The 22,993-nt window shown below is 43.2% G+C and overlaps 1 protein-coding gene across 1 annotated transcript in view; it reads left to right on the top strand.

Moving 5' to 3' along the window:
* GRM5 (glutamate metabotropic receptor 5) overlaps positions 1–22,993 on the top strand; it is a 243,615-nt gene that overhangs the window by 181,234 nt on the left and 39,388 nt on the right. The window contains exons 4-6 of the mRNA XM_087967519.1: positions 5,759–6,005; positions 8,539–8,707; positions 9,964–10,090. Coding sequence (XP_087823645.1) covers positions 5,759–6,005; positions 8,539–8,707; positions 9,964–10,090 — 543 coding nt within the window. The remainder of the gene's footprint in view (positions 1–5,758; positions 6,006–8,538; positions 8,708–9,963; positions 10,091–22,993) is intronic.

Genomic DNA, 22,993 nt, shown 5'->3' with positions numbered 1-22,993 from the left:
TGGAGGAGACAAATCCATTCAAGGTTTGCAACTTCTCAAGGTAGCACTTAGATTTCCATACCGCTTCACAGGGCTTTACAGCCCTCTCTGAGTGGTTTACAGAGCCAGCCTGTTGCCCCCAACAATCTAAGTCCTCATTTTACTGGCCTTTGAAGGGTGGAAACCTGAGTCAACCTTGAGCCAGTCAGGATCGAACTCCTGGCAGTGAGCAGAGTTAGCCTGCAATACTTCATTCTAACCATTGCTCCATCACAACTCTACAGAACAGCAACGTTGTTATCTCCACGGTGTCTCACCACATATAATATGATGGTCGTAGATCAAGATGGAGCAAAAGTCGTAGATATTTAACAAGCCATATTTCTGGACAACAGCAGAAAATAGCAATGCAGAAGGAACAAAGCAAGATCCAATGCGAGATTGTATGGTCTTGGAAGATAATTGAACGTATACCTCTGAGTAATTAGCACCACCAAGCAACAGATACATTCTGCACATTATAAGATTAAATAATGCAGAATGTACAATAATGAATTCGACAGCAACAGAGGAAATGTATATGTAGGAGGGGAAATAATAAGGCAGGTGTGGTGATAATGATGGAAAATCTCAGGCTGCGCTCCAGTGGGAAATCATCCCTCTTTATGAAATCTTCGAAAATACTGTTTGAGCAGCTATCTTTTCAACACCAGTGTCATTTCATAATCAAAACTACTCCAGGGGCAGTGTAATTAGGCCCTACACTGTAGAATGGTAGACAAAAATTTTTAAAAAAACATGTCCATTTACTAGGGCAGGTTGCCCCTAAAACCCAAAGGTTTTCGAATGGTTGCTCCTCGCATTTTTAATCAGGTGTCTGAGTGTGCCTTTGTGTAGCAGATGTTGTAATTGCTGTACATTCTGTATAAGCTTTGTGCTCCAATCTGGCATATATATGCACGTGTATAGAGATAATATTTGCTTACATACTGCTTTTAGGGTCATTGTAAATAGAAAAGATAAAATGGTCCAGCAGAAAGGAAGGCTGGGCTTATTATTTGATATAGGGGTCCAATAAATTTTAATTATTTTTTCATTCTTTTTATAGCAGTGGGTTAGGAGGGAGTTAGTTTTAAATTAAAGCAACCCCAATTTTGTTTTCAATTAAATTACCTTCACCTGGTTAACCGTGGACTGCAAAGAGTCAATATAACCAAGTCAAATGGTTTACAAACTCTATATCCAACTCAACCCAAAAACAATGTGGAACAATTCAAGAGTTCAGTTCTTTATTTGCTTACACACAGTAGACAGAAACTTACCAGAGTAAACTCTTACCACTATCTTTACTTTCTTCCTCTGTCTCCTATCCAGCCCTGGGATATGTTGCCTCTTGTCTTCCAAGAAAGTTTGGAGATTTTAAGTGGACAAACAAGGCTCCCCATTATACAACTTGCTGTCAGATTATTTCAGCACAGATCATGTCTCCCAAGCATGGATAGTGACCAAGTCATACCTTCTGGTTTCCAAAAGGTTTAGAGATATGATAAAGTTTTCCCACTGTCATCCTGGCTCTCTGAAAGAGTATGAGTATTATACGATTGTATGCTGCAAGAACTATCACAACAGAAACTGGACTCAATAAACTGTTGAGTAGGTGAAATATGCTGTGTTGATAAGGCTAGAATGAATCAATCATAATTCATGGCAACAATGATTGAGGGATTGATACTTGGTTGGTTGGTTGATTATGAACCATCAATTCAGTGACAACTCTTAACAATTACATAAATAAAGGTTCACAGCATATCCAGACTATTTCCCAACCTGGCTTTTCCAATCTTCCAACAGTACACCCACCGTTGATGTAATTAATCCTATCTAGTTTGCTGCTGGCTGTCATCTTCTTCTCTTTCTTTTCACCTTTCTTGACATCATGCACGTCTCAGATAATGTGCCCAGAATTTGATAATTTGATCCATTTGGGCATCAAAGTGACAACTCTGAATTGATTTGTTCTATGATCTGTTTGCTTGATTTTCTTGGCTATCATGGTATTCTCATGAGTTTTGGAGTGCTTGATGTTCTCTGTTCTTGGTTGTTTGCTTGCAGATGTTTCATTACCCAACTAGGTAACATCATCAGCATAAGTGACAGTGGGGTTTGCTGTACATGTATATATCGTAGCTTTCCTTACTATAGTTTTGGTGGGAGCACGGTTTCCTCCTTGGTAACTCCTTGATTAGAGTATTGTTTTCTACCTGATTGTTTGTCTGGTGCTGATCCCTGCTTATCTGACTTTTGGCTGCAGGAAGGGAAATATCCGAGTCTTTGTTTCCTTCCTAGGGCTTTTTACTGTCTCTTTTAAATGGTTGATAAACTTGTTTACCTCTATGTCTCTGTTGATGGCTGATTTGTCTGAATGCCAAGCTTCTGGGAATTGCATGGTGTTTTTGGATTGGACTTGATCTAAAATACTAATAGTTTCCCAGTTGAAACTATCATTGAGTCTGTCCATTTTTCATGAGATTAAGAATTTTTCATCATTTCTTCTCACTGTTAATTGGTGTGTGTGTGTGTGTGTTTTACTAGTCTTCTGCATGTCTCATCCTACATGTTGTAGATCAGGGATCCCCCAACCCCTTTTTCGCCTTTGCGGCCCGGTTCCGACATCAGCTGGGCGCCGCGACCAGTTCCCCGGCATTGCGTCAACTGGGCGCCGCCATCTTTTATGACGAAAGGCGCTTCCGGTGACGTCACGAGCGCATGTTGTCATAAAAGATGGCGTATCGCCAGCATGGTGAGCTTTTTGGGTAGAAATGGCTTTCTGCCCGGAAAAGCTCACCCGAGCGTTGGCGCCACCATCTTTTACAGCCGAAAACAGCGCCAAACCTTCCGGTGAGCTTTCTACCCGGAAAAAGCTCACCAGAAGCGCTTTTTACCAAAAAGATGGCGGCGCCCAGCAACCAACGGCCCGGTAAGGCTTGTTCCATGCCCGGTGCCGCGGACCGGCGGTTGATTAAGGGACCCTGTTGTAGATGACTTCTATTTGTTCTTCTTAGACTACTGGGTCCTTTGGTTTGTTTAATATGTTTTGGAGGATTTTAGATGCTTTGTGTGCCACAAACATGCCAAATGGTTTTACTCATCAGTTGATTGTTTCTGAGATATCTTTAAGATAGGGGAGGGTTACCCCCGTTCATGGATTGTAGCTGATGAATAGCACTGATGATGTTGCCTAGTTTGGATCATGAAATGTCTGCAAGAAAGCAACCAAGCTCAGGGAGCACCAAGGATCCCTCCTTTCAACCCAGAGCTACAAATACTCTGCTTTATTGATAGCATTTCTGTTTTCTGGTAGAAAGCAAAAGAAAGCAAGAATCCTGAACAAAATGGCAGAGGGGGTGCATAGTCCATTATTTCGCTTCTTAGCGACCCTGCTGCTCAAAGCCATCTGTTGGGGATGCTTTAATTTCTGTACTGAGCAGGAGGTAGGGACTCAATTACTTAAATGCCCCCCTTTTAGCTCTAGGCTACTACTGAAGATCACTGGTTGGGTTTTGATGCAAGTAATAGCAGAAACCCAGAGACTGAAACAGCATAGCCCATTACTAGCTGTTTGGCAGGCTGCTGAGAGCCATGGGGGGAAAGAGGACTTCCTGGCAACTTGCTCATAGCTGTTTGTTGGGCTGCCAGAAATCGTGGAAGGAGAAGACCTCAATAGCTATCTTCATGAAGTCCACTGGAAGCCAGGGATTATCTGCCTCTGCTCTGTATCCTTTCAGCCAATGGGAGGTTAGACTTTAAATCCAAGCTGAACTGGAATTTCTTAGAAGGTATTTTTCTGAGAGAGAGAGAAAAAAGATTGAGATGCGTCCATTTTCTCTCTCCCTCTATGCTGTTCTACTTCATTCCCTCACACCTTTCTCCTTCATTTTCCATTTCCAAGGAACGCTGCTCTAAAAATTTTCTTGTTTTTCTCAGTCAAAATTTCCTCGCTGGGTTAGACTTGGGTTCCCCATCTTGACACTTTTGCAACTTTGAAACTAACGACTATCCTCCTCTTTCATAGAGAAATGATGGCTTTGGTTTCTATTTTCACAAATGAAATATTTAAAAAATCTTACGTCAGAGGGAGGTGGAGGAGAAGGAGGTGAAGGTGGAGGAGGAGGGGAAGAGGTGGAAAAGAGGGGGAGGGGGAGGAGCAGGAAGAAGAAGAGGAGGGGAAGAGGAGAAAAACAGGGGAAGAGGGAGAGGAGGAGGAAGAGGAAGAATAAGGAGGAAGAAATCATCATCATCCCCTTCTCGTTCTAAGTTCTTAGTCCTGAAGAACCCAAAAGGAAGCTGATCTTGGAAACATGGCAGGAACTGAGAACCATAGGATAACAAAGCAAGGATACCTAAATGTCCTGAATCATTACTGTGAATAGAATTGCATAGAATTGCACATTGGACAATCTAAGGTTATATAAAGTGGGTTTTCTTATTTTCTGGGAGGGGGAGGAAATGACTGTAGGGCATGAATAGTTTCCTTGGCAAAACACCACACACAACAACTTTTCCTTTCCAAATGAATAGTAGTCATTAACTTTCAGGGGAAGTAAGAGTAAGAGTAAGAGCTCCATTTGGAATTCGTTATAATGGCTGTTGTCCCTACAAGGACCTTCTGTTCTCAGTGGCTCCCACTGTTTTGAACAGAAAATGGCTTCTCTACCCAACATCTTTCAAGCCACCACACAGGGGGAGGCTTTGCAAACACGTGCTTTGACATTGGCAGGCCACTTCAGCAATCGCACACTATTTCGTCGCCATGGCAATATTTTTGGTGGTGGGGAAATTTCTTGGTTTTTCGCGGCTCACATGCCAGGGAACGTTCTCTTCCAACTGTTCTTTTTAAGCAGGCCTCTTTGTTGAGATGCCAGACCCTTTGCTTGGAGACACTTACTGAAAAAAGAACCGGTAGGTTGACTTCCATGAAAATATAACTACTTGCTGACCCTATGGAAGAATGGAGAGTCAGGCCTGGTGTTAAAGAGAACTGTGGTATTGACTAAATACAGATATTTTTATTTATTCTAATGTAGGGTTGGGAGGGAGGGAGGGTGTGTCATGCCCCTGGTGAAGACTGACTCTGAGGGAGACGAGGAACATCCGACAGGGAGTGGAAGTGTGGCTCCGGAGGTTGTGGAGGAGGCTGGGGAAGCGCAGAGGCCAGCTGCGCAGTCAGAAGAGGACCCAGGCCCATCCCCTCCCCATCCTAGGGCACACAGAGAGGAGAGGACAAGGGAGAGACGTTGTCTACTTGGGAGAGAGGGCCTTGATCCTCTTCATGGGCTGCAGCTGTGACAACTGGATAAGAGGACAGACATGCATACTAGCGAGTGCTGGAAACAAAGCGTGGAAATATCTCTAGTTTATGGTTCTTCTCTGAGTTTGGCATCCTTCTCAGTGTGTGTTCTGTTATCTGTGGACGTCCTCCAGCCCTTATCTTGCCTGGTTTGTGTTATTTTTTACTCTTTATAATTTAAACGGCATTTCCTCCTTCTTGTAACTGCTTGTGTGGGAGTTTTTTTGTCTCCAGTCCTGGATATTTGGAGCTTGGAAGCAAAGTGAAGGAATAAAAGGGGCTTCACCTGTTTTTTGTGACTGTGTTTATTTTGTATCCCACCCAGGGTCATCACAGAGGGAGGGAGGAAAAACATCCAACAAGCAGACAATAAAGTGTATTTTGTTAAACCGGAATCAGTGGTGATCGTTGTGTGTTCTTTTTTTCCCACAGGTAATTTGACCTTAGGAACCCAACATGTACAAGATTCCAAGATGGGGTTTGTGATCAACGCAATCTACTCCATGGCTTATGGCCTCCACAACATGCAAATGGCCCTGTGTCCGGGCTATGCAGGTCTTTGTGATGCCATGAAGCCAATTGATGGTCGAAAACTCCTGGATTCACTGATGAAGGCCAATTTCACCGGAGTTTCTGGAGATATGATCTCGTTCGATGAGAATGGAGACTCACCAGGACGGTATAGTATATATTTCACCATCTAGAAAACACACAATGCCTTGGCAAGCCTAATCACAGGTTGTCCTCGATTTACAATAGTTCATATAGTGACCTTTCCAAGTTACAACGGCACTGAAAAAGTGACTTATGACCATTTGTGATGGTTGCGGCATCCCCATGGTCAAAATCCAGATGCTTGAAAATTCATATTTATGCAGTGTCCCGGGGTCATGCGATCACCTTGTGTGAACCTCTGACAAGCAAACTCAATGGGGAAACCAGATTCACTTAACAACCATGGTACTAACTTAACGATGGCAGTGATTCACTTAGCAACTGTTACAAGAAAGGTTGTGAAATGGGGCAAAACCCACTTAACAAATATCTCTTAGCAACAGAAATATTGGCTCAGTTGTGGTTGTAAGTCAAGAACTACCTGTACCCCATTTCGTTAATAAAATAAGATAACATAAATAAGATAATCCTTATTGTCAGTTTTTACTGTGAACACATTGGCACACATTAAAAATGAAATTCTGTTGCCCGCTCTCAAAAGAATATATATATTCTTTTTGAGAGCAGAGTGAGAAGGTTGGGGAGGAACCTGGGCCAGTCCTGGAGGCTGAGGAAGGCTCAGATGAAGGCTCTGCATCAGAGGCAGAGATGGGGCCAGAGCAGGCTGGCAGTTATCAGCTGCCTTCGGAGTCGGACAGCAGTGAGGAGGGGGAGCAGCTGGAGCCGGTTCCCAGCCTGCGCATGCGCAGAACTGCCAAAAGAAAAGAACAATTACGAACTAAAGTTCGAGGTGGGAGTAAGGCCACAGGTGGACGGTGAATGGCCCCTCCCATAGGGATCAAAAGAGGAACAAAAGGGGAGGGGGCTTTTGCAGGAAACAATTCGTTCGTTGCAGCCGTGTGAAGATCTGTCTGTGCATCTCAGAGACTCTGTGCTGAGCCCTTCCTTGTCAGCACTGTGTTTGGAAATATTTACTTGGCAGCTCTCCAAGCTAGATGAGGTCTGTGCTCCTAATTACACCCTTGAAAGACTGTTTGCCAGGCCTTTGGCTGAAAGTGAATGCCAGAAATTCTCCTTCGTTTAATACAAGGGGGTTTGCTGGGACAAAGAGTCTGCTTAGTGCTTTTGGGGGAAGCCGAGGTCAGAACAATATATACCCATATACATACATACTGTATATACATACAATTGTACATACATACAATTCTATACACACACACACACACACACACACACACACACACACGTGTATTCCTCACTGTCCATTTTGAATACATAGCAGGAGGAAACTTGGAAGTTCACAAGTTTGATATTATATGAATAAAACTATGACTGAATCTAGATGTTCTGCTTCAGATACTATGAAGCCACTTTCTAGAAGTAACAGGGAAAACGTGTCATGGAGAGGATGTGTAACATCCCAAACAATCCTGTGGACCCTGATCGAGCATCGTTTAGATGCCATGTCCTGGATAGAAGAAAGTGAATTTCCAATAATCTTTTTTTGCTGTCCTCACCACTCTCTGCGTCCCCTTCCTGTCCGAAACAGTAATGCTTCCAAACCAGGCAGTAATGCAATACAACAGGATAGGCTCTTGATTAAACACAGCCATCTGGATTCTTGAAATGAGTCCAGGTGTTGACATAATTAAACTTAGCCTATTGTAATGTGTATTGTATTGTATTTAATCTAGTTTTTAAAGGACCTAACATGAGTAAACTCAATAGGATTTTTTTAAATCATTTTCTTAGACCACAACTATGGACTCCAAGCGACTGAAGCACTTCATTTTCCAAAATGATTTAAATGTTCACACAAGCTGCTTCTTGGAGATACCATGGATTGGACCAATTGGCTTCATGCTAACATTTAAATCATGCCTCACTATTTTGGATTTTGAATCACAATTGGCCAGTTGGCAGAACCATTCTCAGTAAAGGCTTCAAATCATTTGAAGATGACAGGAAAAAAAACATTTAGCATTTTCCTTGGCAGCCAAATATGTTTTCTCTTTGTTTCTAGTTTGCTTTCTCTCCTAATGCCTAGGAAAAGATGCCATCCACACATCATACAATCCCAAGCAGAAAAATTACATTTTAAACCATATGTATCCCAAAAGTGTTTTTCAAAAGGCAAATGGCCCTTTTTTTTTCTTTGAAGTCATTTTATTTCTCATCCAAGAAGCTTCTTCAGTTCTGATTGAATGGTGGAGGATGGAAGGATTTATATTCCTTGCTTATCAGGAGACACCTGGAAAGGTCACAAATTATTAGGGCATGATCTTGCAACTTTCATAAATATATGCTGGTTGCTGGTCATATCTAACATTAATCCTATTGACTTCAATGCAGCCCAAATTTAACAGCTCAATGAAAAAAAAATGTTGTTTGTTACCTGTGACCTGATTTTGTACCTCTTTACTCACGGGGACCCTTGACTTGATTTTGGGTTTAAGTTCAACGGAGTGATCTCTCTCTCTCTCTCTCTCTCTCTCTCCCTCTCTCTCTCTCTCTCTCTCTCTCTCTCTCTCGGAAAGGTATGAGATCATGAACTTTAAAAAAATGAGTAAGGATCAATATGATTACATCAATGTCGGAAGCTGGGACAATGGTGAGCTGAAGATGATGGATGATGACATTTGGTCAAAGAAAAGTTCCATCATCAGATCCGTGTGCAGTGAACCATGTGAGAAAGGAGAGATTAAGGTAAACCCACTCGGTTTAGAATTGCCTCTGGATCACCCAGCCTAGGGCAACACCCCAAACCCTCACCCACAGGCACTCAGAGATGGCACCAAGGACTCCACAGTTCAACCCTGAGCTACAAAGATCCTCTTCTATCAGTGCCATTCTGAAGTGGTATAGTGTGGTGGCCTAGAGGTGGAGCCATGAGTGGGATTCAAAAAGTCCCAACAAGCGGTTCTTTGCCCAGGGGCTGGGTGGGCGTAGCCATGGTGGGTGTGGCCTACTGGAACTTCCAGGAGGGCCATTTTTCACCTTCCCCAGAGTCTGGAGGCTTATCTCGCGCCTATCGGAGGGCAAAAACGGCCTTCCCCGGGCTCCGGAGGCCCTCCAGAAGCTGGAAACAGGCCCATTATTTGCCATCCCAGAGCCTCCATGCACTTACCTGCACTTACCTGCACCCAAAATGGGCCACATGGAGACTCCGGGGAGGGGAGGGGTGGGGTGGGCGGGTCCAGTTGGTCGGTTCAACTATTGGTTCAGTGAACCAGATGTAAATTTAATATCTGGTTCGCCCGAACTGACCCAAACTGGCTGAATCCCATCCCTGGGTAAGAGCTCTTATCTCACAATCAGGAGGCTGTGTTTGATCCTAGGTAAAGGCAGCTATTTCTCTCTCTGGGCACACTGAGAATATATCCGCTGAACATTGGTGACAGGAAGGGCATCCGGCCATTAAAACACTCTGCTAGCTCCATTCAGTTGCCCAGACTCCACCCCACAAGGGATTATGGGGTCGTTAAATGAAGATGATGATGATGCAGTGTCATTGTGAATTGGTGCATTATATAGATCTGTTTAATACCTAAAAATGCACAAATAAATAAATAAATTGGTAGAATTCAGAATTTAGCAGAATGTCCATTCTCTCTTCCAACTCCAAGGTAGGAACTAACCTGTAGATTTTAAACAACCATGATTGTAAATGCCCAATGATGAGCAAAACATCTTGAAGGAGTTGGAATGCAAAACTCAGCCCCCAGGTGGATAAAACCTGAAAACTCATCTATATAAATGGGCGAGGATCTCTAAACCACTCATCCAGAAACCACCACGAACAACTTCGGTCCTTTTGTAAAAAAAAAACCAAAAAAAATGGATGGATGGATGTCACACAACAGCACAAAAGCAGAGTTATTTTTTTTAAAAAAATATAACATTTCATAAACTTTAGAAAACCTAAGGAATTTACGAATAGGTCCGTTGTGTGTCCTTCTCAGGTTATCCGCAAGGGAGAAGTTAGCTGCTGTTGGACCTGCACACGATGCAAAGAAAATGAGTTTGTCTTTGATGAATACACGTGCAGGGCTTGTGAGCTGGGATCCTGGCCCAACCATGACCTCACTGGTAGGTGCAGAATAATAGAACGTTGACTTACATATAGGAATGGCAACAGAATGTTGAATTTTTGAAGATTTATGTTGAAGCAGATGGGGCATTCTGGAAAAAGACCTATGCCATTCCTCCTCTTCCTCCTCCTCTCTCCTCCTCTACTCCTCCTCTACTCCTCCTCCCAACCACATCAGCATATATAATTATATGAAGCTCACCATCTTTGCTTGTATTTAGTTCCACTATCTTACAACTTTCTTTCTACCTTCAAACAATATTCATGGAAATTTTGGGATTTACTAAATCCCATTCACTGGGTACTGTTGAGAGATATGAATGGGTTTACATAATTAAGGTAAAGGGTTTTTGTTAGGAATATAAGTCACCTAACAGGTATTTGGGTTAGAAATATATAAACCAGGATAGACATTTTAAAACTGTATCTTTAAGAAAATGCAAAACTGTAGTTGGGTGTGGTTTCTCAAACGGCCATAAGATGGAGCCAGAAACCTGGATTGTCTTAGTCTGAGTCTCAGAAGAGAGTGTGAGTGTATCTCTGTTTCCTTCTGTTGGAAAGTATTGCCGTTGCTCCATTTCTTCTAATTGACTGATATTACTGGATTTAATGTAAGTCTGATACTGAACTGTTTTTTGACACTGGACTTTGATATTTGGATTATCCCTGGATGAAAACTGACTGATTTTACCTGTGAATGACTTTGGATTGCTTATTTTGGACTTTGCTTAACACTTCTGGAAGTAAAAACCTGCATTTACTGTACAGTGTATCTGTGTGCTGTGTGTGTATTATTCAAACACTCCTCTCAAATACGTCTCCCTGTATGCGCTCATTCTCCTAACGGGGAATTACCTCAACAGTTTTCCTGTCCAGTTGTGTCTGACTCTAGGGGGTCAGTGCTCATCTCTGTTTCTTAGCCGAAGGAGCCAGCATTGTCTGAAGACTCTTCCGCAGTTATGTGGCCAGCATGACTATACGCCAGGGGTGGGCAACTATGGCCCTTTTATGAATTATGGACTTCAACTCCCAGAATTCCTGAGCAAGCATGGCTTGCTCAGGAATTCTGGGAGTTGAAGTCCATAATTCATAAAAGGGCCATAGTTGCCCACCCCTGCTATACGCCAAGGCACATGAAACCCTGTAACCTTCCCACCAAAGTGGTCCCTATTTACAGAGGAGGGATGCAAATATTTTTACTACCGGTTCTGTGGGCGTGGCTATGTGGGAATGGCTATGTGAGCATGACCATGTGACTGGGTGGGCATGGCTGCTTCTTTTTGCCTTCCTGGGCCTCAGGGAGGCCTTCTTGGAAACAAAACGCCCCACCAAGAGGCTTCCCTGGGGCCCAGGAGGCCAAAAAATGGAGTGTCAAAAAAAAAAGAAGCAGCCACGCCCATGCAGTCACATGGCCATGCCCACATAGCCACTCCCACATAACCATGCCCCCCGTGCTCCATTTTTTTTTTGCCTCTTCGGCTTCAGGGAAGCCTCCTGGGTGAAGCAGTAAGACAGCAAGGGGGATCCTGGAACAGCTGATCATCGGAACAGCTGATCATTGGAAGGAAAAAAGAAAAAAGAAATACCATAAGGAGTGACTGAGCAGGACGTTGCAGGTGGGGGAGATTGCAGACAGCGATGCACGTGATGTTGTGCATGCATGATAAGGACTGACTGGGCAGGGAGGGGAGGGGTAGGCAGAGAGTGGAGAGGCCAGCTAGGGGCACAATTTGCCAGTTCTCCAAACTGGGCAGAATTGTAACAACCGGTTCTATAGAACCAGTCTGAACCGATAGAATACCATCCCTGCCTATTTATCTACTTGCATTTGCGTGCTTTCAGACTGCTAGTTGGCAGGACCTGGAGCAAGGACGGGAGCTCATCCTTTCACATGGTGCTTGGGTCTCAAACATCTGAACTTCTGGTTGACAAACCCAGCATCTTAACCATTAGGCCACCTCATCCCCCTTTTGACCCTAAAAGGAGACTGTTACTAGTATACAAATTTTAAGAGTTAATGCAAGCGCAGATCCTTTGATTTCAACTGTGTCCCCAAATCACACATTTTATTTATGTTTTTCTCCCATTCCCCTCTGGGTGACAACTAATTAAGAGAGAGAGGTAAAATGTCCTTGGAATGCCTGTTTCTAGCATCCTGTTTTTTGTTTTTGTTTTTATTTAGTATTCCCTGCTCTCTCTCTTACTCTACTCTCTTTTTTGCAGTCTTGTTAAAAAAAAAAAATCTCATCTAGAAGCACACCTTTGAAAAATGAACACCAGGGTTGGCTGCAGCTTTTTCTCTTTCTTCTAAAGCGACCTGTCAGATTTTGTTGCAATCCACAGAGCTTTGCAATGTTTTTCTACAGCAGTAAAAACAGGCAAGAATCTGATGCCACCTGAAAATAAATTGATCCCAGTGCAAGCATTGGTTGGATGATAGGGACTGTTTGCAGGATGCATTAAAAAAAATCAGATCGCTCTCCATCAGCTCTGTCAAGGCTTAGGCTGTCTTTTAAAGTCACCTTTCTAACAATCTAGAAGGCAATTGTTACTTTTTGCCAGCCTTATTTGCAAGTTTTCAGTCTGACCAGCAAGTAGCTTAGGGGGAAAAAAATCTGTCCCCAGCCTTAAAGTCTTATCTCCCCCACCCCCAAGATTCCGTTTCTTTCCTCTGAAGCAGTGGTGGGATTCAATTTTTTTTTACTATTGGTTCTGTGGGCGTGGCTTCGTGGGCGTGATGTGCTTGGTGAGTGTGGCATGGCTTGGTGGGCGTGGCTTGGTGGGCATGGCAGGGGAAGGATACTGTAAAATCTCCATTCCCTCCCCACCCCACTGACCTGCTTTCCAGCTCCGTTCTCCTATGCAGGGCAACAAAAGAAGACCCAGCCAATCAGCTGGGACTCAATGGGAGGCAGAGAATAGATGGGGGCGGGGCCAGTCAGAGGTGGGATTTGCCGGTTCTCCGAAAGACTCAAATTTTCTGCTACCAGTTCTCCAGAACTGGTCAGAACCGGCTGAATACCATCTCTGCTCTGAAGCAGTAATTTCATATCCCTGGGGGAAAAAAAGGAGAGGGGAAATCATCCCCCAATTAGCAGCTGAATGGAAATTAAGACGCTTCTTCTCTCAAAATGCCCTTCCTGGTGGATCTGGCAAGGCTTACTCAGCTGTCTTTGAAATGCCTCATTATCTGAGATTGCTGAAGGGCACTCAGGTCTTGTTTGACCCAAGACAAAGTTGTCCTAGAGACTGAAGAGGTGTGCACTGAATGCAAAGTTATTCTTGTTTCTCTCCAAGTTTCTGGAGGCAAAAGAGAAGGACAGCATGTTCAACCGTGTCATCTGTTATACTTCTTCAAACATCAGCCAGTGAACCAGATTTGTAAATATGGACACTACATGCATAGAAAAGAGCTCCTTGTTTGGGTATCACACAGGCTAAGATATCACCAATATGGTTCCTTGGTCATGCATGATTTGTATAATTCTCTTTTCTTTCTCTCTCTTTTCTTCCCTTTCCTTCCTCCCTCCCTCTCTCACCTATCTTTTATCTCATCGTCCCTTCTTCCCCCCCCTCTCTTTCTCCCCATTTTCTGTCTCTCCCTTCCCTTCTCTTTTCTCTCTCCTCCCTTTCCTTCCTTTTCCTTCCTTTCCCCCTTCTCTTCTCTTCTCTTCTCTTCTCTTCTCTTCCCTTCCCTTCCCTTCCCTGTAAATCATTTTTTTCTTATTTTCAACAACATGGAAATAATTAATTTAGATAAGATCCAATTGGGACAGAAAACATTTCAAAGAGTATTTGTATTCTTTAACCCAATTTTTTTTCCTGAGGAATCAATCACAATTTAGGTTAAACAGAACTTATGTGTTTAGGACAATATTATAAAAACTGGATTAAAAATGGAAAGATTCCTCTAGGACTGGATTTGGCAGTTTAAGCTCAGAAGAATCTACACGTATAGCGGGATGAATTCCAGGCACAAGTGCAATCCGCTACCATTGGTCTTCCTTGCCCCATATGTGTGTGTTTGTGCATACATAATACATACATTTGTTCATTGGTTTGTTATTCATTCATCAGAGCTGGTGCATATTTCATTTGTCTTGAAACACATTAAAACACAAAAGACATAAAGCTTCCTGTAAGTTCTTTTCATCTTTTACAAAAACCCTAGCATGCATTTTGCAGCTTTATCCCTCTTTGTGGATGAGAAGCTTCATTTTTGCATTTTGCTGGGATAGTCATGAGATGAAATGATATCCCTTGATCACTCAGTCCAAGCAGTGATAAAGAAGAGATGAAGTCTTCTGGTAACAGCTTGGTGACGCTGTAAGCATTCTGAGCTTTTAAAAATTAACCAATATTAGAAAAAAATCCCTTTGTCATTTAATTTAAAAAAACAAACAAACCACATCTGCTCCCATTTGCTCTGGTAAATGTTCAGGGTTTTTTTTTTAATATGAGTATAAATGCATATTGCATTCTTCCCATACAGCAGCTTTATCATTCATCTTCCCTCCTAGGGTTCGGAAGTATTTAAAAGAACATGATTTTAGTTAGATTAATGCAAAAAGTGAAAGGGAATTGCATTTAGAGGGAGGAGACACCTGTCAAGGAGGCAAGTATTTTCTGTAGACTGATTTACCCTTCTCTTGGTCTCTTTCTCCTGACTATTTTTTTCCTTGGGTTATTACTGTTTTTGAACTGTTCTCAGAGGAGGAAAATAAGACCAACTCACAGTCTTTGTGATTAGCCGCAGTAGGTAAAAGAAATTGTTAATTTCAGTAGCTTTGAAAAATACAAGAAGAGAGTCAATGTTTTTATTAATTCCACCAGCCTTTGATCAACCTTCCCTTTGAGCAGGCATTTTTAATTCTTCATGTCCTCTAGATATGCTGATGGCTTGATTTTTCAGTTGACAGAATGGAAACACAGGTACTAGAGGAATGGATGATAAGGGTAGATTAGATGATAGATGGATGGATGGATGGATGAGATAAGAGAGAGAGAGAGAGAGATGATACATAGATTTAGATAGATGATAGATAGGGAGATAGGTAGGTAGGTAGGTAGTTGGATAGATAGATAGATAGATAGATAGATAGATAGATAGATAGATAGATAGATAGATAGATAGATGGATGGATGGATGGATGGATGGATGGATGGATGGATGGATGGATGGATGGATGGATGGATGGATGGATGGATGGATAGATAGATAGATAGATAGATAGATAGATAGATAGATAGATAGATAGATAGACAGACAGACAGACAGAAAGAAAGGCAGGCAGGCAGGCAGGCAAGGATGACAGTTAAGAGAGAGAGAAAGAGAGATAAGACAGAGAGAGATAAAAGAGATAAGAGAGAGAGAGAGATTAGATAGACAGACACCGATAGATGAGAGAGAAATGATAGATAGATGATAGATAGATAGATGATAGAGAGAGAGAATAGATAGATAGATAGATAGATAGATAGATAGATAGATAGATAGATAGATAGATAGAGCAGGGATATTTAGACAGACAGACAGCCAGACAGACAGACAGAGAAAGGCAGGCAGGCAGGCAGGCAAGGATGACAGTTAAGAGAGAGAGAAGAGAGATAAGACAGAGAGAGATAAAAGAGAGATAAGAGAGAGAGAGAGATTAGATAGACAGACACCGATAGATGAGAGAGAAATGATAGATAGATGATAGATAGATAGATGATAGAGAGAGAGATAGATAGATAGATAGATAGATAGATAGATAGATAGATAGATAGATAGATAGATAGATAGATAGACAGACAGACATAGACATAGACATAGACATAGACATAGACATAGACATAGACATATATATATTCTTTATTGTTTCTGCTGCAGTACATCTATTAGTACTATATCTTAGATGTTAAAAACAGCTACACCTTACCTATCTCAAAGTTATTACAAAAAGAGAGAAAGAAAATTAGTTTTTAGCATCATACGATACCATCAAATTACACTTGTATGAAAAAAATTCAATCAATTCTCACTATTGGGAGAGATCGAAGAGAATTGAAAAATCAGATTGCTTTAATGTTTGGAGCAATCTTTTTCCTTGGTGTCCCTGCGATGCATCAGACTTTATTTGACTGAGGGAACATTATGCCTCGGCTAAGATGGGTGGCCTTGAAGTATAAAGGAAGAAGTCTGCAACCAAAATTGAACACAGTAAGGAACAATTCTTACGATTTAGCACAGTGTGACGTAGAATTAGCCAGGAGAATACAATGCTAATGCAGAGCAGTAGTTTGGCTACCTAAGACAGCTAGCTGTGTTGGGTTCATTCTTGTGCGCTTTCCAAGGTGCATCATAGGAAGCAAGATAGCTGTACACCAGCGGTGGGATTCAATTTTTTTTTTTACTACCGGTTCTGTGGGCGTGGCTTGGTGAGCGTGGCAGGGGAAGGATACTGTAAAATCTGCCATCAGAGGTGGTATTTGTTGTAGGAGAATGGTGGCTCACATAATTAGGATGCTGGGTTGGAGGTTTTCAAGCCCGCATTTGAGATCCAAGTGTTGCTATGGGCGGGTGGGTTGAGCTTCCATCCTTTGCTTCAGCTCCAGTCAGGGACGTGAAATGAGCCCCCTATTGAGATTTCGTCAGGCAACAGAGATGTCATCGGCTAAATGTTTCAATCAGAAAGTGCTTTGGTGCTTCTGACATGAAGGCAATACAATCCCGGGCCTCTCCTTCCACTGCAACTGCCTTGCAAACGGACGTCGCAACTGGGCAGGTCCAGTGGTACCTATTTATCTAGTCGTGTATAATAAGCTTTCAAACTGCTAGGTGCGCAGAAGCTGAGGCCAATGGCAGGAGCTCACCCTGCCATGCTAGGATTCAAACCTCTGGAGCAAAGACGATCTCCAAAGTCATGAAGTCACTGAGTTACCATGCCTCTTAGTATGGAACAATTAACTACCAGAGAAAATGATTCCTTTTAGAGATAGATTAAAATGAACCTTTAGAGACAGACTGATGGTGTTCTGACCCAGCCTTCACAAGAAATGATAAGCCATTTACTCATGAGTAAAACAAACCCCTCTTTATAACAGGGAAGTAACAGTCTTTTATTCGTGTGGATAAACAAAAAACAATGTAATTAGCCCCAACAAACCTGGGTTTAGCCAAAGCAATCTGAATTGCTTGCTGTATACTAGAAATGAACAGTTACCTGTGACAACCGGCCCCTCCCAAACCCCTCCTATTTAGTTCCCAGCCAGGGAGGGGCTAGCTAGTGTCTACATCTGCCTTCCCCTGAGAGCCGGCTTATTGCTTTCCTTTGCTCTTCTCTCCTTTCCTCTCTGCACATATGCGCATCTGGGATGGGCCCCATCTATTCCTCCCTCTCCTTCAGCTCAGGCACCAAAAACCTCTCCACCTGGGGGAGGATGGAAGGCCCCGGCTCTACCTCTGTCTCCAAGGCTGTCTCCTAATCAGAGCCTTCCAAAGGCTCTGAAGCTGGCCCAGTTCTAGTGGCAGCCGACGGGCCACAACAGATGGCAACATGCCACCACTGAAAGAAGGAAAAAAAAAAAACCAAGAACCTTGACTGTGCAGCCCAATCCAGCCCAGTCCAGCCATGGTGGAGCTAAGCAATCCATTTCATACTGTCCCCCTTGGAAGAAAGCATGCAAACATCTGGAGAAGGGACATCCCAAAGGTGCTTTTCAAAGCTGTATTTTTGAAATACACCTTGGGGGACAGTTATGACCAGAGGTAGGATTCAAATAATTTAATAACCAGTTCCCTGCCCCTAATGACCGGCTAGGTGGGCATGGCCTTGGTAGCACTGGCCAGGGGTGAGTAACAGGAAGCACTTGGCCTCCTGCACCCCCTGGGAGCAAAAATGGGCCACAGGGGGGCACCTTGCACCCGCCATGCCCCATTTTGGGCCTAGTAGGCCTCCCTGCAGCCCCCTGGAAGCAAAAACAGACCATAGGGGGGCACACCACATGCCCCTGTGCCCCCATTTTGGGCCTAGTAGGCCTCCCTGCAGCCCCCTGGAAGCAAAAACAGACCATAGGGGGCACACCACATGCCCCTGTGCCCCCATTTTGGGCCTAGTAGGCCTCCCTGCAGCCCCCTGGAAGCAAAAACAGACCATAGGGGGCACACCACATGCCCCTGTGCCCCCATTTTGGGCCTAGTAGGCCTCCCTGCAGCCCCCTGGAAGCAAAAACAGACCATAGGGGGCCACACCACATGCCCCTGTGCCCCCATTTTGGGCCTAGTAGGCCTCACTGCAGCCTTCTAGGAGCAAAAATGGGCCACAGGAGGGCTCCTGGAAGGGGCAGGGCGGGGAGGGGAGGGGCCAGCCAGAGGTGGTATTTGCCGGTTCTCTGAACCAGTCAAAATTTCTCCTACCAGTCCACCAGAACCGGTCCAAACCATCTGAATACCACCTCTGGTCATGACTTGGATGATTGAGAATCTCCACAGACTGGAGAAGGGACATTATTAATGATAATAATTGATGACAAGAAGACAAGTAGACCAGACTTCCTGTAGAAAAAGAAGGGAACGGGTTGATGATAGGAGATTCGCTACTCAGGGAAACCGAATCAGCAATTTGCAGATTAAACAATCTATCTAGGGAGTTTCGAGGCACCTCTACTGAACCAGTGAATTTTGGGGGACTGAGACAAGTTAATAAATCCAGCTGCTTCAGAGAGATACATAGCAGAACACAATGTCAACATTAACAATCAGCTTAGCTCCAAAATGTCACCCAGGGAAATTCAAGCGCATCCATCAAGTGCCTGGAGAATAATGCAGAAAGAAAAGAAGAAAAAAACATAGCCTTTTTCATCATAGGGAAAGAAAACACCGGAGAAATTACATCGCAAGGCACATTTAAGGACAGCATAAATGTCAACAGTTTATTCCAGGAAGTGAGAAACGAGACATCTGGTGCCATATGTGAAGAGTTTAAAATTTAAATATATTACTACTGCAGTTGCTTGATTAATCAGCTGAAGAGCTAAAGGAATTGCCCTTTCTGGGTATGAAAAGGAGGAGAGGGTGGAAGCTAAATATTAATGTAGGATATGATCATTATGACAAGGTTAATCTGCGGAGTATGTGTCGGTTACAAACTAAAAGAAAGGACAGCTGACATATATTTATAAACTAGCTGGATACCCGTGCTTTGCTATGAAACTATGTGGTTGGGTTTAGTTTTGGGGGAGGAAAATAAGGGGGGGAAATTCTGCCTCTGCCTACCAGCATCCATCGGTATTCATCTGGCTAGCGTCCTGTCAGTGTGTGAGAGAGTTGAGGGCTGTTTGGAAAGTGAAACAGTATTTGCTATGTGAGCAAGAAGGAGACAGCAAGGAGCCTGGGCGTGGCTTAGCTCAACTGTTCTGTACTAAAGCTGCTTGGTGCTGTGAAACTGAAACTAAAACTGAAACTGAAACTCCTCTGCTTGTGTTTTGCGTTTGGAAGAGATTTCTTTTCAGGTGGGGAGGCGGAGTAGAACTCCTTAGCATCAGAGCATGTTAATAATAATATACTAATGCTGTGATGGTCATTTCGAAATCCTTTCTTAGTGAGCATCTAGACGCCAAGAGGAACACACGTGCCAAATTTCAAGTATGAAGGCTTTACAGTTCTGGAGATTTTGTGATGATGCATGAGTGGTATTTCGCTTTTATATATATAAATTAAAAAAGGAAACACAATCAGTGTGAGATGGAATAGGAGACCCTAAGATGGACTGAGATCCTCTTCAGGTGACTTCATGTTTGGCAAATAATAAAATGGATTAACTTTGGGGAAAATCAGATACCAATCAATTTCTTATCAAAGCACTCTGAGAGGGCAAACTTATGGCACCTACAAGATTCAGAAGAGTCATTAAGTACCAGCTTTAGGAGTGATGCAGTGGCCTAGAGGTGGAGCTCTTGCCTCACAATCAGAAGGCTGTGAGTTCAATCCTAGGTAGAGGCAGATGTTCCTCTCTCTAGGCACAATTAAAATATATCTTCTGAACAAAACTCCGCGTCGGCAACAGGAAGGGCAGCCGACTGGTAAACACTCTGCTAGCTCCATCAGTTGCCCAGACTCCACCCTGGAAGGGATTATGGGGTCGTTAAAAAAAGAATGATGATTAAGTGCCAACTTTGTCAGTTACAACTCACGAACTGTAGACCAGATAAGCAGCTCAGAAGAAAAAGCCACTTTACCAAACCAGTTCCTTAACTGAACTCCTGTAAGAATAAGAAACTTTGATGAATATGGCAAAATCTGTCTTGTAGACCTATCACATCCAGCCGTGATGGCGAACCTATGGCACGCATGCCATAGGTGGCATGCAAAGCTGTTAGGGATATACACCCTAGCAGAACGTGCAACGGCAGTCTAGCAGGCAGGCAGATAGTGTGAGACAAAACGTTGTAGTAGCTTACACTCAGTAAGACAGATACACTGTGCAAGTTAAATAGTTGTTGTTTTTTTTATTCCAGGAAGAGTTATAGCATAGTCAAATAGTCCATATGTCATACACTAAGTTCAGTCAGTCCGGGGGTTAATCAGTTTGCAAAGTCCAGTGTCGAAAAAGAGGTCAGTAAACTTACAATCAATCAGTCCAGTGATATATCTCTTTTGCAGTCAGAGATATGAAGAAAAATCAAACCCCTTTTCTTCTTTCAGCAAACACGTAGTTTATCACCATCAATCCTTCATTGTCAGCATTCCAGTAAAAGCCGAGCAAACAGTGAGCTCTCTTGCTCCCTCTTATGGTGATTTTACAACCGCACCCAAAAACTTGGTGTACAGTTTAAAGTGATTTTACCCAAACTAAATTAGGTAAACAATGTTATCCCTAACAAAAGCCATTTGTGCCAGCACGTGAGCCGCAGGCAAACTTACCTCACTGCGCATGCGTGCGAATCCCAGCTGATTTTCGGCCTCCCAGAGGCCTGAGGACAGCTTCTGCAGCCTTTGCAGGCTGAAAAATAGGCCCGTTTTGTCATTTTGTGTAAGTGACAAAACGGGCCTATTTTTCAGCTTCCCAGAGGCTGCAGAAGCTGTCTTCAGGCCTCTGGGAGGCCAAAAAAGGCCTCAAGGGCCAAAAATCAGCTGGGAGGCGCAGTGCAGGTAAGGGGGCAGTGTGTGGGGGGAATTGCGCATGCATGCGCAGGGGGCGTGGGGTGGGGCACGCACATTGCCTTCTGGGTCCTGGCACATGAGTGCACGCGCAAGCAATTTTTGGCACAGGAGCCCCAAAAGGTTAGCCACCACTGACCTACAGGTTTCCTCAAATCACAAATAGGAAACCATTTTGCAGTCACAGCAGACAAGGGGGGTTCCTTTTCTTTGTAAAGAGAAAGCTTTTCTTCATTTTGAGCTCTGCTTCTGATGACTTCATGAATGTGCCCATATTCTTTGGATGTGGTTTGTCTTTGCCTGGTTCTATGAACTATCAAAGCCAACAGTCCTGGGGTTCCCGGATGGCTCCTTATGCATGAAAAACCAAGCCTAACCTTTCTTATCTTCCAAGCTCAGCCAAGGCTGTTTAGTTGTTGCTACTCACATAGACATCGTAGTCTTATTTGGGGAGAGGTCTATAGGTATCCCAGGAGCATGTTGCGATTACACTAGACAGTTGGGAGGTCAGAATTTTAACCCCATTCGCTTTTTTCCTTAAAATCTAAATTAGTCATGTTATGCCAATTTGAGACATTGACACTTTTAAAAAAATTATGCCCTGAAAGTGCAATCTTAACAGATAATCAGAGTTGGGAGGACCTTATAGGTCATCTAGTCCAACCCCGCCCAAATGGGAGACCCTATACCAGTGATCCCCAACCTTTTTTACGCCGCGGCCCGGTATCCCCAACCTTTTTTTTATGGCACGGCCGGTACGACATAAGGCGCCAGCCATCTTGTTTTGATGAAAAAGTGCTTCCGGTGAGCTCACGGAAGCACTTTCATCAAAACAAGACAAATCAGAGTTGGAAGGGACCTTATAGGTCATCTAGTCCAACCCCCGCCCAAGTGGGAGACCCTACACCATTTCTGACAAATGGCAGTCCAATCTCTTCTTGAAAGTCTCAAGTGATGGCGCTCCCACAACTTCCGAGGGCAACTTCTGTTCCCTTGGTTGATTGTTCTCACTGTCAGAAAGTATCTCCTTATTTCCAGGTTGACTTGTTTTGTGTGACTTGTTTTCAAACTTCGGTTATACATTTTTGGGACTAACTTTCAGAGGGTTCACATTTCCTTGGCCCAGTTTTGTAATTCTACTAGCACTTCTGGTAGAGATTTCTGTAAGTTATTTTTTTCCCATTTCTTAATTAGAAGAAATTGGCAAGAGAAAACAAAAAAATTTTTTTAAAAAATGTACAATAGGGGAGGGAGGGGAGAGAGGGAGGGAGGGAGGGAGGGAGGGAGGGAGGGAGGAAGGGAGGAAGGAAGGAAGGAAGGAAGGAAGGAAGGAAGGAAGGAAGGAAGGAAGGAAGGAAGGAAGGAAGGAAGGAAGGAAGGAAGGAAGGAAGGAAGGATTTTTGTTATACTCAGAATGAAATCAGTATATCTGCTTGGGAAAACGTTTTAATAAGACTAAGAAATAGTGACCAAATTTAAATAAGTCAAATCTCTTTTGAGTCCAAATCAATCTCTAGTGATTGTGTTAACATATCCATGTAGTTTTCTTGGCAATTTTTTTTGCTACTGACTTTTTCTAGAAAATTGTGATGGAACGTCGTCTGGATTCCCAGGCAGGAAGGAGTAACAATTTAGAAAAGCAAGAGATAACTCACTTTAGTTGTTTGTATGAAAAAAAAACCCTCCTCCCTAATAATTCCCAGAATATATGCCTTATGGGGTTGATAGCAAGCTTTAATTTTACAAGATTGACACGAAGCTC

The sequence above is a fragment of the Notechis scutatus genome, chromosome 5 (assembly GCF_049901735.1).
Source record: "Notechis scutatus isolate UNSWTSFEM ecotype Mainland chromosome 5, rNotScu1.2, whole genome shotgun sequence".
NCBI lineage: Eukaryota > Metazoa > Chordata > Lepidosauria > Squamata > Elapidae > Notechis > Notechis scutatus.
Note: the sequence above shows the minus strand (reverse complement) of the source record. Positions and strands in the feature narration are given on the sequence as shown.